The sequence below is a fragment of the Schistocerca gregaria genome, chromosome 4 (assembly GCF_023897955.1).
Source record: "Schistocerca gregaria isolate iqSchGreg1 chromosome 4, iqSchGreg1.2, whole genome shotgun sequence".
NCBI classification, from domain to species: domain Eukaryota; kingdom Metazoa; phylum Arthropoda; class Insecta; order Orthoptera; family Acrididae; genus Schistocerca; species Schistocerca gregaria.
In genome coordinates, this window is record NC_064923.1 from 720,222,073 (window position 1) to 720,238,765 (window position 16,693).

The 16,693-nt window shown below is 45.0% G+C and overlaps 1 protein-coding gene across 1 annotated transcript in view; it reads left to right on the top strand.

Annotated features, from left to right (window-relative positions):
* LOC126267883 (PH domain leucine-rich repeat-containing protein phosphatase 1-like) overlaps positions 1 to 13,645 on the top strand; it is a 174,466-nt gene extending 160,821 nt beyond the window's left edge. Inside the window, exons 3-4 of the mRNA XM_049973193.1 lie at positions 2,306 to 2,536; positions 13,623 to 13,645. Of these exons, the coding sequence (XP_049829150.1) occupies positions 2,306 to 2,536; positions 13,623 to 13,645 (254 nt within the window). The remainder of the gene's footprint in view (positions 1 to 2,305; positions 2,537 to 13,622) is intronic.
* Positions 13,646 to 16,693: the final 3,048 nt, after the last annotated feature.

Genomic DNA, 16,693 nt, shown 5'->3' on the forward strand with positions numbered 1-16,693 from the left:
TTTACGAATGAAATGTGAATCCTTTACACGTTAAATTGTAATCGGAAGGATCATTAAACCGGCAAATACCATTTTTGATCAAGAACTTCCATCTGAAGCTAATGCTCGGGGACTGACATATCGGACATGGACTTCAAGATTGTGACGTCATGACAACTCCCGTTATCATAGTTCCATGCATGTTACAGATGTTTAATCTTCGGTCGTCGAGATTATATGCTCTCTGATGGGGAACGCTCATCTCACAAGACTTACTGCAAACGTGACGTCATTTTGACGTCTCATGCAATATTGACAATCGATGCATCAGGCGCCATATTCATTTTGCTTTATTTAGCTGTTTTGTATTTTAACTGCCAGCCGGTGTGGCCGAGCTGTTCTAGGCGCTTCAGTCTGGAACTACGCGGTCGCTACGGTCGCAGGTTCGAATCCTGCCTCGGGCATGGATGAGTGTGATGTCCTTTGGTTAGTTAGGCTCAAGTAGTTTTAAGTTCTAGGGGACTGATGACCTCAGATGTTAAGTCCCACAGTGCTCAGAGCCGTTTGAACCATATTGTATTTTAACTTGCAGTATGCCGTTTCAAGGCAGTGGCACACTAAAAACGTTGTAATATACAAGCAACGGTGCAGATCGAAGTCGCGGCTTCACTGCGAGAGATACATATCGAACGGTCCACTCTCGAGATGTTAACAAGAGAGACGACAAAACAGAAAGTCATTAAAAGAGAGACAGTAAGAGCACTTTTTCACTAACGGTAATTTATCAAAGAAATGAATAATATCTCTTCCATCGTAAAACTACGTATCCAACACGCAGCAAGATAATGTTCTGGTCAGTACATACTTTTGTATAATCAAACCGCATGTTATACTATTTCTCTTCCTACACTTCTTACACGTGAGCTGGAAAGGAAAATTAACTTTCACTGTCCTCTTCGATAGCGTCACAGAATGTTCTGAGCCATAGTGAACACAGTTTCTCGCGCCTTGATTTGTAATGAATCCGTGCTGCCAAAAGAATTCTAAGCGTCCTTCAATATCACACAGACGGGGAACCAACTGCGTCACCGTAAGAGAACTCGACATGGTCATTGGACTAGATCCACTCATGACTTCTACTAGCCATGAGACGTTCTGCTATTCTCATGCAACGTTCAGCTGTCAAAGCAGAAAACAGTATCCATAATTTTCCGCTTCGAGAGTCGATATATATCGGTCGCAGTGACTCCGATGTGCACCGTTTTTTGGAAATTACAGAAAATATATCACAAAAAACTTCATCCGTATCGGTTAGTGTCAGTTCAAAATGGTTCAAATGGCTCTGAGCACTATGGGACTTAACATCTGAGGTCATCATTCGCCTAGAACTTATAATTACTTAAATTTAACTGACCTAAGGATATCACACACATCCATGCTCTAGGCAGAATTCGAACCTGCGACTGTAGCGGTCACGCGGTTCCAGACTGTAGCGTCTAGAACCGCTCGGCCACACCGGCCGGCGGAACCTACGAGGATAGCTTCAATTGCTCGAGTGCAACAACCAGTAATAACATTCATACTCTTCCCTGTCACAAATACTTCGCTGTTCATTTCCAAATATGCGGCGATCTCCAAACATTAGACCGAAATCTTAAGAGGACAGGTTTAATCGCAGTGACTGAAACGAGCATCAATAAAATTCATATTCTTCCTCCTACAAATATTTGGCTATGTATTTCCTAGCCTGTTGGGAGGCAGGAATCGAAGAGGACAGCTTAAGCTGCTGAGAGTGAAACGATGAGCAATAACATTCGTATTCTTCTTTGTCACAAACATCGCGCGGGTAACATTCATATTACCAGAATCCCAGCAAACCAGTGGTATTTCTGTTTGGTATATATCTGCCGCTAACGATATGTGTGAGCTGGTACCCATGCGTGAGAGAGGCCCGTATCTGACTCTGACGCAAGCCGATAGCTGTTCCTGCGGTTGTCGATATTGCGTACAACGATTAAACACAGAATTTCCCCTATTGTGGACCATAGCTGCACGCTGAGATATCTCTAGCCAACAACGAGCATGTCGCGTATTTGCGTACGAAATAATCAATCTCTTACAGAGGATATTTTGTATTATAATTTTGATGTATAACTCTCACTGCGAGCGAGTACAAAAATTTTGTTTGTGTTTGGTAGAGTCATATCTCAGATATCGATGCTGACAGTTAAATAATGCGACTCTTGTTTCGTTTGTGCGATAACAACTGGGAGACTATCAGCGAGGGAAAGTTGGTGGCGGGGAATTACTGTGTGGGATTGTCCAGGTTTTGTGCGCAAAAGAAGAGCAAGTGAAGTAGGGCGTGGCGGTGGCGGCGGTAGCGGCAGCGGCTTTAATTTGGCGGTGCGTGCAGTGCGTGCGCGGGCTCTGCCCCTGGCACGGCCAGGGACAGCGGGGGCGGCGGGGGTGGCAGGGGCGGCCTGCCACCGCACGACACAGCGCCCCGCCTCCAGGACACCGCCCACGCATTCATTAGCGCTCCGCGCGCACGACTTCGGTATTTCTTGCGCCGCCGACATTCTTACGAGCGACATTCTTTTCGTTAGGGACCTCGCAGTATCTGTCAGCTCATCGTTATCGGGGACTGATCTAGGCCTTCATTTCCGCAACATAACTGCGATTATTTAAGAAAAACGAGGCGCTCCTCAAGAGTAAAGGTCTATTGTCGAAAAACGATGATATAACGAGCCGCGCAAAAGATTAGTATCAAATCTGAAGAGCAGCTGAACATTTTTTCGACACACGCGACTTATCATTTTGGGGCTCCCTCACCTCTCCCTTTTTGCCGTCGTACACATTCACCTGCCTCAGTTTTCGCTACTAGTTATGATACTCACGGTATACAAACCTGGCATCCCAGGTGGCCGATGTTTATTGTGATACGTCGTGTAAATAACTCTGGCAACTGTATGAAGATCCATCCCAGCGGCAGCTTGTGTCGCTTTTGCTATAAACTCTCTCTCTTCTCAGCGATCACAGGCCCTGTAGGCCACGCGCTGCATCAACGATCTGCTTCCACCGCCTTCTGTCTCTCGCAGCCTCTCTCCATCCTGTGGAAATTTCTAATGCTGCGATATCATTCTCTATCTCATCTGTCCACCATGTACGGGATCGGCCCAATGGTCTAGTTGCCTGGAGAGTCCCTTCAAATACATTCTTGGTGATTCTGTTGTTTTCAATTCTAGCCACATGTCCAGCCCATTGAAGTCTCTTACTTTTTAATTTCTGGATGATAGGGGGTTGCTTCATTAACTGATAAATTTCATTGTTCTTTTGAATTCTCCATACGCCATTTTCCAACACAGGTCCCCAGATTTTTCGCCGGCCGCGGTGGTCTCGCGGTTCTAGGCGCGCAGTCCGGAACCGTGCGACTGCTACGGTCGCAGGTTCGAATCCTGCCTCGGGCATGGATGTGTGTGATGTCCTTAGGTTAGTTAGGTTTAAGTAGTTCTAAGTTCTAGGGGACTAATGACCACAGCAGTTGAGTCCCATAGTGCTCAGAGCCATTTGAACCATTTTTGAACCCAGATTTTTCTCATTACTTTTCTTTCGAAAACATTCAGTTTTTCTCTTTCACTCTTTGTAAGCGCCGGCCGCGGTGGTCTCGCGGTTCTAGGCGCGCAGTCCGGAACCGTGCGACTGCTACGGTCGCAGGTTCGAATCCTGCCTCGGGCATGGATGTGTGTGATGTCCTTAGGTTAGCTAGGTTTAAGCAGTTCTAAGTTCTAGGGGACTGATGACCACAGCTGTTAAGTCCCATAGTGCTCAGAGCCATTTGAACAATTTGATAGTGTTGTATATCTTCATCTTTGTGGTGATTGACAAAGCTTTCCTTTTTAGTGGGTTGCTTAGTGAGTACAGACATCTTGACCCTGAGGCTATTCTTTCATTTATATCCATTGTTATGATATTTTTACTTTTTACGTTAAACTGACTCTGCATATACTTAAATGCTAATTTTTCATCATCTACACAGATACTCCGCAAGCCACCGTGCGGTGCGTGGCGATGTGTAACCTGTACCACTAGTGGTCTTTTCCTTTCCTGTTCCACTCGCAAACAGAGCGATGGAAGAACCATTGTCTGTATGCCTCCGTATGAGCCTTCATTTCTCGTATCTTATCTTCGTGGTCCTTACGAGCAGTGTATGTTGGCGGCAGTAGAATCGTGTGGCACTCACCTTCAGATGCCGGTTCTCTAAATTTTCTCAATAGTGTTTATCGAAAAGAACGTCGCCTTCCCTCCAGGGATTCTCATTTAAGTTCGGGAAGCATCTCGGTAACACTTACGTGTGGTTCGAACCAACCGGTAACAGCCCGCCTCTGAATTGCTTCGATGTCTTTCTTCAATCCGACATGGTACGGATCCGAAACATTCGAGCAGTACTCAAGAATAGGTTGCACCAGCGTCCTATATGAGGTCTCCTTTATATCTGAAGCCCTCTTCCCTAAAATGCTCCCGATGAACCCAAGTCGACCGTTCGCTTTCCCCACCACAGTTCCCAATGCTCGTTCCATTTCACGTACGCCCAGGTATTTAAACAGCTTGACTGTGTCAAGCAGGACGCTAGTAATAACGTATCCGAACATCACAGGTTTGTTCTTCCTACTCATCCGCATTAACTTACGTCTTTTACACATTTAGAGCCAGCTGCCATTCATCACAGCAACTAGAAATTTTGTCTAAGCCGTCTTGTATACGCCCACAGTCACTCAAAAAATGGTTCAAATGGCTCTGAGCACTATGAGACTTAACATATTAGGTCATCAGTCGCCTAGAACTTAGAACTACTTAAACCTAACGAACCTAAGCACATCACACACATCCATGCCCGAGGCAGGATTCGAACCTGCGACCGCAGCAGTCATTCGGTTCCGGACTCAAGCGCCTAGAACCGCACGGCCACCACGGTCGGCACAGTCACTCAACTTCGTCGCCTTACCCTACAGCACAGTATCTTACATAGGATTCGTTATTCTCTCAGCACTTCTGAATATATACTGTGAGTGTGTGGGCTTTATTTTTTGTCAAGTTGCGCAATGGGCTGATCCAACAAGTACCCTTTAGCTCCTGCAAGAAACAATTTCCACCTCACACTACTACAGAGGTCAGACAGCCGCTCCTAATGTACCAACAAGAACGCTTGAAAAACATTCAGCAACAAATATCTTCTGGAGTCGTCTGCTGTAAGGAAAAGACACAAAATTATTCTATATATTCTTATGTAACTAGTGGGATACTTGGGTATGGGAGTACTGCTAGTTAGTGTAAGCAAAACATTAAACAAACGAAAAATATTATTTATTACAAAAAAATTCTGATTAATCAAGTGAAACTTTTTCTTATAAAAAATTAATAAATTTCTTATTTTTTTCGGAACAGTAGATTGCCTCTTATGATAGGAATGCTATTATTTTACAAAGTATTGAAAGGTTTTTTTCTCCTTTTTCTTTAAGAATGTTATTTACTCGCCAGAATGGCTGAGAGCTGCGCCTACACAACTTGAATAACTTTTCTAGGTATGGTCAAGGCTGTCGCGTGAGAAATGTAGTGGAGTGTACTGTTAGGGAGGACAGATGGGGCTCTCATACACTGTAGCGCACAATACTGTGAGCTGCGATGACTGCTGCCTGCGTCTCTCGCTGCTGACAAATAACACAACTATCTCCTTCTATCTGGATTGACCTTCTCCAATCAAACTCTCCCTGCGCGTTGATGAAGTCAAGGCCTCCTATCCACCCTTAGTCTAACTATTGGCGTGGTACACCGGTCAGATAACCAGTCCACCTCGAAGCCACTCAATACTCGCTCGCAGGCGTTTAACTAGTACTCTTGTCTGTGTTCATGCCGCACCATACGTGTGGCGGCCAACACAGTGAACAACGCTTAATCGCAAGCGACTCGTCGTTACGTGTTCCTGCTCCAAGAGCGACAACGGAACGGCCCCTTTTTCTGGAAAAGTTGCAAGGGTATATCATTCGCTGCCTTCCCTCAGTCCTCTGACTCTTTGCGTCAGAAATATTCGGCCAATCAGTGTTGCTCTTTTGAACTGGAGAATGACGTTTCGTTTAAGTCGACCAATGTGGAAATCTGTAGCACATCCTTTAGGTGTATGCTGTCCTCCTGTGAGAACTCCGTAACTACGCAATTGGTTCATGAATAAATGCTTCTTCTGGGCGCTCCCACACAACGTAGCGTAATTTGCTTATAAGTCAAGCAAAGGGGTAATTATCCCTTCGCTCCAGCAAAAAGCTGTCTTCTCTCTGTGCGGTCGCTTTGGCCGAAGTAGGTATGTTGTTGGCCCAGCCCACTGAAGGGATGGTCTTCCCAGTGGGCTGGTTTCCTCTTTAGAACGAAAATTCATGTGATCATCATGTTGTGTACGCCAGCCTCGACTTTTTTCAACCTCGGTGTGCACTTGCGATTTACTTATTAGATTTGCATATCACTTACATGAATTCATACAAAATTGTCTCTACCTTATCGAGTTTGGGTCCGAATGAAGCGTCTTGATGCGCAGAGTACGATTGTAAGAACGGAATATGTAAGAAATGAAAGTCAGGAGACCACGCCACCTTCAATACCGCTTAGTAAAAACTTTACAGAACATAGTAAAAGGTCTGTCCACGTTTCAAGCAAATTCTGGTAGTGACATTTTCAATGAGGTATCTGATTGTGGAACAATGGCAGCCCACACTTTCTCAAGAGCCAAAACGGAACTGATGGTGGCTACTGAGGTATGGGGCGAAGTCGTCGTTTTAACCCATCCCAGAAGTGTTCCATTGGGCTCAGCTCGAGACTTTGGGTACGCCAGCCCATTTCAGGAATGTTATTGTTGACAAACCATTGCCTCACAAATGCTGCTTTATTGCAGGTGGCACTGCCATATGCACAGATTCATCGTCTCACAACTGTTACTCTACTACAGGCTGTGCTCGACGCTGTAAAATGTTCATATCATCCCGCATTTAGCCATGTTTTAAGTGCAATAAGTGGACCACACCATAACCATAAAAAAAAGGTTCAAATGGCTCTGAGCACTATGGGACTTAACATCTGAGCTCATCAGTCCCCTAGAACTTAGAACTACTTGAACCTAACTAACGTAAGGACATCACACACATCCATGCCCAAGGCAGGATTCGAACCTGCGACCGTAGCAGTCGCGCGGGTCCGGACTGAAGCGCCTAGAACCACTTCCATATTGTAACATCACTTAGTCCGTACTCCATTGCTTGCACTACACGTGATGGCAAGTAGCGTTCTCCAGGCATTTGACAGGCCTAAGGCCTTCCACCGGCTTTCCACACGGTATAGAGTGATTTGTGACTCCAAATCATGTGTTTCGAGCTCTTTATACCAGGTCGAACATCGCTTACGACTTACTACAGAAAAGTGTGGCTCTTGAGGACGGGCTCGACCACTGAAGCCCTCACTCTTAACTACCAACGCAGCCACTTTGACAGATGACTGCTGGTTCCACTCACGAGTGATTCGTTCCGCCGATTTCATGCAATTGTTTACGACCACTCTCCGCAACGATCAGCGGTTCCTGTGCGTCAGCACAAGAGATATGCCTCTCCTTGGTGTAGCTGTCTTTGTTCCTTCGCGTTTCCACCTGAAAATCACATCACAAAAAATCGACTAAAGAAAGTCTAGAAGCGTTAATATCTCCCTGGTAGATATACACTGAAGCGCCATACAAACTGGTACAGGCATGCATATTCAAATATAGAGATTCGTAAACAGACAGAATACGGCGCTGCAGTCGGCAACGCCTGTATAAGACAACGAGTGTCTGGTGCAGTTGTTGGATCGGTTACTGCTGCTACAACGGCAGGTTATCAAGATTTAAGTGAGTTTGAACGTGGCGTTACAGTCGGCGCACGAGCGATGGGACAAACCACCTCAGAGGTAGCGATGAAGTGGGTATTTTCCCGTACGTTTCTAAACATTCATGGTGGTGTCTGTTCGTTCTATATCGTGTCTCCCTACCACTTTCGCGCAACGACGCTCTGAGCGTGTTTTTTAGGGAATTAACTAGTTTGAACCTGGGACCTGTTGCTAGTAAGGAGACGCCAGACCACACATGACATGTAGAATTCAGAAGAGTTCAGTGAGACTAGCGATGATATAACCAAATACTTAATGATCTCAGCGTCAGTTCCACTGCACTCCCTGTAAAAGAATCTTAATTTAGTGGAAAGGGTTCAAGACTTTCCTATTTTTAGTTAGCTGGTAAAATAACGTCGAAACAGCAGTTAAGTTTACCATTCTTAATTTTATTCTACTCACAAAACATCGTTTATAAATTGCACTATTGATAAAAGGAAATATTTTAATACAAGATGATAAAAACCAACTGCGTTCAATAAAAATGTGAACGAATATTCCCTGAGTGGGTTTCCAAGTTCTACAATGGATCGAAGGATGACCTATGCCACATCACATCTATAATCTAGGTGTAATTTAAGTTTCACAAAAGAGAAAACTATCAAAATGGTCTACAGTGACCCTCAATTATCTTTAATTACTTATCTAACTTGTAAATTACAGTGGCTGATGTGGCTTCTCAATAACTATATAAAAGAAAAATCATCGCGTTTCAGATCTGTTCTTCAAGTGGCCATTGTGAACACCATGAGTTTTAATTAACGATCGACACTAGTAATACGTAAAAAGGGGGTGTAACAGATGAGACTTCTGCAGTTCTGAGTGAAGCCTTATGCGCTCAAGAATGCGGCATCGCGTGCGTTCATTACCTTGTCGGTGTTTAGGCAGCGTCAGGGCGGCAGCGGCCGGCGCAGCAGCCATCCAGCTGGCCGTCTCGGAACCAACTCTTTCTAACTTCTCCTTACTACAATTTACCGAAGTTAGTTTAAAAAAAACTATCTGGCTGTGTTTTCATCCGACCAATCAGGGTCTCAATGTTAACCTTAAGCTCCGCCTACAAAAATACTGTCTATCCAATGAGAAACGTTATACTTTTCGTGGTGGGGCAATGTTTTTAAAGTTCGCAACGTAACAGAGACGCTAAAAAGTCTCACGCTAAAACCTGCAGCTGGTGTGGTCCTTTTAGCCTTATCGTGACATCTATACTGTTCTTCTGGAGGGCTCTATCTTTTAACATGGACTGGAGGATTGTCCTAATGTAACAGACACGCGAAAAAGTCTCACGCTAAAACTTGCGGGTGGTAGTGGCCCAATTGTGTGCCCTTGATGACTGCCCGTCAACACCGATATTAGAGCCGCGCGGGATTAGCCGAGCGGTCTCAGGCGCTGCAGTCATGGACTGTGCGGCTGGTCCCGGCGGAGGTTCGCGTCGTCCCTCGGGCATGTGTGTGTGTGTTTGGCCTTTGGATACTTTAGGTTAACTAGTGTGTAAGCTTAGGGACTAACGACCTTAGCAGTTAAGTCCCATAAGTTTTCACACATATTTGAACCGAAATTAGACTCTTGATGATTGGAAAGATGTTGCCTCGTCGGACGAGTCTCGTTTTTAATTGTATCGAGCGGATGGACGTGCACGTGTATGGAGACAATATCATGAAGCCTTGGACCCTGCATGTCAACAGGGGACTGTTCAAGCTGGTGGAGGCTCTGTAATAATGTGGGGCTTGTGCAGTTGGAGTGACATGGGACCCCTGATACGTATAGATACGACTGTGACAAGTCACACATACGTAAGCATCCTGTCTGATCACCTGCATTCATTCATGTCCATTGTGCATTTCGACGGACTTGGAGAATTCCAGCAGGGCAATGCGACACCCCACACGTCCAGAATTGTTACAGAGTGGCTCCAGGAACACTCTTCTGAGTTTAAACACTTCCGCTGGCAACCAAACTCCTCAGACATGAGCATTATTGAGTATATCTGGGCTGTCCTGCAACTTGCTGTTCAGAAGTGATTTCCAACCCCTCGTACTCTTACGGTCAGCCCTGCAGCATTCGTGGTTTCATTTCCCTCCAGCACTACTTCAGACATTAGTCGAGTCAATACAACGTCGTGTTGCGGCACTTCTGCGTGCTCGCTGGGGCCCTACACGATATTGGGTAGGTGTACCAGTTTCTTTGGCTCTTCACTATATTACTCAGGTAACATTCATGGCTAGTCCACCTTGAAAGTCATTGAGCTCTCTTGACGGGCCCATTCTGCTGTCACCGCTTCTCTACTGATAACACAATACTCCTCGCCACCAACGCTGGCGAATCCACTTCTCGTGGTATCTAGTAGTCAATTGCGCATTTTATCGAGGTGTCCGCATTTTTTGAACAGACAGTATATGATGCGCTTTCCGGTAACTGGCCACATTGATTCCATTTTTATTCACGATATGTCGACAACCTACTTCGTCATCTTCTTCACCTGTGTTTTTATATGTTTTCGCCGTCTGGGCTCCAAAAATACAAATGTATGCCCGGGCAAACGATATTCAAGCTCTAACAGGCCTGTAGCTGACCGGTAATTCTCAGAACTCGACACTGTATGGAGCGCTGCTCCTATAATTGCGTCAGTTTGACTTACGCGATACGCTAGAAGCTATAAACTAGATTCAGCGACTCGACAGCGTTCGAGTTTGAATCTGATAGTGTCGTGAAACACAGTAGGAGATGGCATTAGATCCTACCACCGTACAAACTTCTGTTGTAATCTCCAGCAAGTCTTCTCATTGTAAAGTAGGTATGGATGTACACTCATGCTTATGAATTAAGGATAATGCTGATACATGTTGAAACAACGCTCTGGTGGGCGGTTTGCGGGTTTAAGTCACCTCGGGGTATGAACATGCGGAGCATTTGACCTACGGTCGTCGCACGGTGGCGCTGGCAGCAGTTCAAAATGTTCAAATGTGTGTGAAATCTTATGGGACTAACTGTTAAGGTCATCAGTCACTAAGCTTACACACTACTTAACCAAAAATTATCCTAAGGACAAACACACACACACCCATGCCCGAGGGAGTACTCGAACCGCCGCTGGGACCAGCCGCACAGTCCATGACTGCAGCGCCTAACGGTCGCAGGTTCGAATCCTGCCTCGGCCATGGATGTGTGTGGTGTCCTTAGGTTAGTTAGGTTTAATTAGTTCTAAGTTCTAGGGGACTGATGACTTCAGATGTTGAGTCCCATAGTGTTCAGAGCCATTTGAACCATTTGGCAGCGCCTAAGACCGCTCGGCTAATCCCGCGCGGCGCTGGCAGCAGTCTACATACGCAGAGGTGAGTTGGTCCATGTCAGAGTACGGTGCAGCGAGTAAATGTGCAGATGTTTTCAGACGTGCTAATGGTGACTGTGTGTTGAAAATGGCTCAAAGAACACATATTGATGACTAGGGCGACTGGAAGCTGGCCAAACACAGCAGGTCGTAGCACGGGCCATCCGTGTGCCACAAAGCGCGGTCTCAAGATTATGGCTACGATTCCAGCATACAGGAAACGTGTCCAAGCGTACAGTACGGGACGTCCACAGTGTACAACACCACAAGAAGACCGATATCTCACCATCAGTGCCTGCAGACGGCCACGGAGTACTGCAGATAGCCTTGCTCGGTACCTTACCGCAACCACTGGAACAGTTGTCTCCAGACACACAGTCTACGGACGATTGAACAGACGTGGTTTATTGGCCCGGAGACCTACAAGGTGTATCCCACTGACGCCTAGTCACAGGAGAGCCCTTAAAGCCTGGTGTCAAGAACACAGTACACGGTCAGTGGAACAGTGGTCCCAGGTTATGTTCGCGGAAGAGTCCAGGTATAGTCCGAACAGTGATTCTCATCAGGTTTTTTCCTGGCGTGAATCAGGAACCAGATACCAACCCCTTAATGTCCTTGAAAGGGACCTGTATGGAGGTCGTGGTTTGATGGTGTGGGGTGGGATTATAATTGGTGCACGTACACCCCTACATGTCTTTGGCAGAGGAACTGTAACGTCAGGTGTATCGGGACGTCATTTTGCACCAGTATGTCTGCCTTTTCAGGGTTACAGAAGGTCCCACCTTCCTCCTGATGGATGATAACACACATCCCCACTGAGTTGCCATCGTGGATGAGTACCTTGAAATAGAAGACATCAGGTGAATGGAGTGGTTTGCCTGTTCTCCAGACCCAAACCCCATCGAGCACGTCTGGGACGCTCTCGATCGACATATCACTGCCACGTCTTCAAATCCCTTGGACGCTTCAGGAACTCCGACAAGCACTGGTGCAAGAATGGGAGGCAATACCCCAGCAACTGCTGGACCACCTGATCCACAGTATGCCAACCTGTTGTGCGGCCTGTGTACTTGTGCATGGTAATCATATCCCATATTGATGTCGGGATACATCTGCAGGAAACAGTAGCGTTTTTTAGCACGTGTTTCGGGACGGTTTTCTCAACTTATCACCAATACCGTGGACTTAACAAATCTGTGTCGTGTGCCTTCTCTATGTGCTTATGCTATTAGCGCCAGTTTTGTGTAGTGCAAAGTTGTGTGGCACCACATTCTGCAATTATCCTTAATTTATGAGCATGAGTGTATAAACATATATAGGTATTTTTGTGTAAAGCTAACAGTCATAGACGAGAATGTTGTTCTTCATAAAATATTACTTGCCTCTGAATCCAACACCAGAAGAAATATCATCATTATAATGATTTCTCACTGATATGCAAATAAGTGTTTCGATCCCTTTTGTTATAAAAGTAGATAAAAATAGCTTCAGCTTGAAAACAAACTGGTAACATTGAGACGAAACGAAGACGAAAATTAGTTACTAATAAAGGTAATGTAAAGCAGCCATCATTACGTAAGTTGGTTTCGACACAACGGTGCCTTACAAGGCTCGGTCCTATTGCAAATGGTTCAAATGGCTCTGAGCACCATGGAACTTAACTTCTGATGTCATCAGTCCCCTAGAGTGTAGAACTACTTAAACCTTACTAACCTAAGGACATCACACACATCCATGCCAGAGGCAGGATTCGAACCTGCGACCGTAGCTGCCTCGCGGTTCCAGACTGAAGCACTCCGGTCGGCGGTCCTATTGCAGGTGGTACACTGTTGGCTTCCTCCGATCTTTGAACTGATTTACTGTGCCAGTTATAAGGGGACCTGTAGTTCGGTATGTACTCTAAATGACTGTGAAGTCCGATTGAGCGGACACATTGTTGGAGAACACAGTACCCATGCTGGAATTTTCACTATTTCACCACAGTTGAAAAGTGGAGGAGCATGCTATTTATTTAAATTGAAGAAAAGAGTGATATTCTATGTGTTCTAGAGATGACTGTAAAGTGCTTACGCGAAGTTACAGCTCAAAGCAGTTCAAAGAAGGAGGCTGGAAAGGGTCTTACGGAACTAAGGAAAGTGTGATATTACAAAGCTAATCTTCAGTGCCAGTTCACCACTGACAGGACAACTATCGGCAGTCAAGGACGATATTTGAAGAACTATTTAAAAAATTCTGTTATACGTTACACCCTGGACTCTATTAAATTTTAATAGCTTAAGATTCAACAATGGAATAGTACGTTTTCACCATTCACTTAGCTTTTGGACAGCAGTGAAAAAACTATTTAGTATTTATTATTTTGTAGGCTTCCGCGGCAAGAGCAGTTGACACTAAAGTGTTTTTAGTATCTTACAGCGTAATAATGTCAAGAGCTACAAGGCTGAAAGGAACGTTTCGGTCAGGCATACAGCGACCGTCTTTTGGGTCATAGGTATACCCAGTAGAAGGCCACTGTAACCGTAACGTAACGTTCCTTCTCCTGTAGAGTTTTTACGTTATTTACTTTTATGCCATTTACTATTGGTTAAAAATGTAAGCAATATAAAATGAATCAGTAGCACCCGTGTTATTTTGTTGCCTAGAAATCAGAATTCTTTCAGTTCGTCTAGTTCGTGATCGTCAATTTTGATCCGAAGTTTATCGTCGATTTCATTTCTCCTGGTTCTAATTATTTCGTCTTTCTTAAATTTACTCACAGTCCACGTTGTTGTTGTTGTGGTCTTCAGTCCTGAGACTGATTTGATGCAGCTCTCCATGCTAATCTATCCTGTGCGAGCTCCTTCATCTCCCAGTACCTACTACAACCTACATCCTTCTGAATTTCCTTAGTGTATTCATCTCTTGGTCTCCCTCTATGATTTTTACCTTCCACGCTGCCCTCCAATGCTAAATTTGTGATCCCTTGATGCCTCAGGACATGTCCTACCAAACTTCTTTTCTCCCCAATCCTATTCAATACCTCCTCATTAGTTACGTGATCTAACCACCTAATCTTCAACATTCTTCTGTAGCACCTCATTTCGAAAGCTTCTATTCTCTTTTTGACCAAACTATTTATTGTCCATGTTTCACTTCCATACATGGCTACACTCCGTACATATACTTTCAGAAACGACTTCCTGACACTTAAATCTATACTCGATGTTAACATATTTCTATTCTTCAGAAACGCTTTCCTTGCCATTGCCAGTCTACATTTTATATCCTCTCTACTTCGACCATCGTCAGTTATTTTGCTCCCCAACTAGCAAAACTCCTTTACTACTTTAAGTGTCTCATTTCCTAATCTAATTCCCTCAACATCACCCGACTGAATGTGACTACATTCCATTATCCTTGTTTTTCTTCTGTTGATGTTCATCTTATATCCTCCTTTCAAGACACTGTCCATTCCGTTCAACTGCTCTTCCAAGTCCTTTGCTGTCTCTGACAGAATTACAATGTCATCGGCGAACCTCAAAGTTTTTATTTCTTCTCCATAGATTTTAATACCTACTCCGAATTTTTCTTTTGTTTCCTTTACTGCTTGCTCAATATACAAATTGAATAACATCGAGGAGAGGCTACAACCCTGTCTCACTCCCTTTCCAACCACTGCTTCCCTTTCATGTCCCTCGACTCTTATAACTTCCATCTGGGTTCTGTACAAATTGTAAATAGCCTTTCGCTCCCTGTATTTTACCACTACCACCTTCAGAATTTGAAAGAGAGTATTCCAGTCAACATTATCAAAAGCTTTCTCTAAGTCTACAAATGCTAGAAACGTAGGTTTGTCCTTCCTTAATCTAGCTTCTAAGATAAGTCGTAAGGTCAGTGTTCCCTCACTTGTTCCAACATTTCTACGGAATCCAAACTGATCCTCCCCGAGGTACGCATCTACCAGTTTTTCCATCCATCTGTAAAGAATTCGCGTTAGTATTTTGCAGCTGTGGCTTATTAAACTGACGATTCGGTAATTTTCGCATCTGTCAACACCTGCTTTCTTTGGGATTGGAATTATTATATTCTTATTGAAGTCTGCGGGTATTTCGCCTGTCTCGTACATCTTCCTCACCAGATGGAAGAGTTTTGTCAGGACTGGCTCTCCCAAGGCCGTCAGTAGTTCTAATGGAATGTTGTCTACTCCCGGGGCTTGTTTCGACTCAGGTCTTTGAGTGCTCTGTCAAACTTTTCACGCAGTATCGTATCTCCAATTTCGTCTTCATCTACATCCTCTTCCATTTCCATAATATTGTCCTCAAGTACATCGCCCTTGTATAGACCCTCTATATACTCCTTCCACCTTTCTACTTTCCCTTCTTTGCTTAGAACTGGGTTTCCATCTGAGCCTTTGATATTCATACAAGTGGCTCTCTTTTCTCCAAAGGTCTCTTTAATTTTCCTGTAGGCTGTATCTATCTTACCCCTAGTGAGATAAGCCTGCACATCCTTACATTTGTCCTCTAGCCATCCCTGCTTAGCCATTTTTCTCTTCCTGTCGATCTCATTTTTGAGATGTCTGTATTCCTTTTTGACTGCTTCATTTACTGCATTTTTATATTTTCTCCTTTCATCAATTAAATTCAATATCTCTTCTGTTACCCAAGGATTTCTACTAGCCCTCGTCTTTTTACCTACTTGATCCTCGCCGGCCGCGGTGGTCTCGCGGTTCTAGGCGCTAGAGTCGGCTTTCGGCTGTGGTCGCGTGCGGACCGGCTCCGCGCGCCGGACAGCGCACCGTAGTTTGTTTACTTCCGCGTCGCGGTATTTCGTGTTGTGTAGCGTCCATTTCTATTGCACCTCATGGCGCACTGTTACCGCCGAGCGACAGTTAAAGTAACATTCCAAGCCGAACATGCTAGACCACGCGCTTTTGAAATTGAGCAATTCATTCGCGAAGAGCTACGTCTGGACCCTCAGGAAGTGATAGGTATTCATTTCTCTATCACTAGCAGCATCGTCTATATTAAGATGACGACGGAGGAAGCGTGTGCTAACGTAGTTCGACAACACGCACGCGGACTCAAGTTCAAACATTCTGACGGGCATATTGGAGAGGTGACGGTAGATCACGCTGGTTTCGGACTTCGAACAATCCGGGTTTTTGAGCTCCCTTTCGAAGTGCCGCAAGATGTGGTCGTCGAAGCTTTCCGACCCTATGGCAATGTTGTGGGGCACATCGCGGAGAAATGGCAGACATTCACGACATACAACGTGTTGAATGGTGTCCGCCAAATCAAAATCGAACTCTCCAAACATGTACCATCCTATCTGCTGATAGGTGGCGTGCGAGCCATCGTTATGTATGATGGCCAGCCGCGGACGTGTGCCGGTTGCGGACAGGAGGGCCATGTTCGGTCAGAATGTCTCCGCCGACGTTTGCTCCAGGTCCCGACC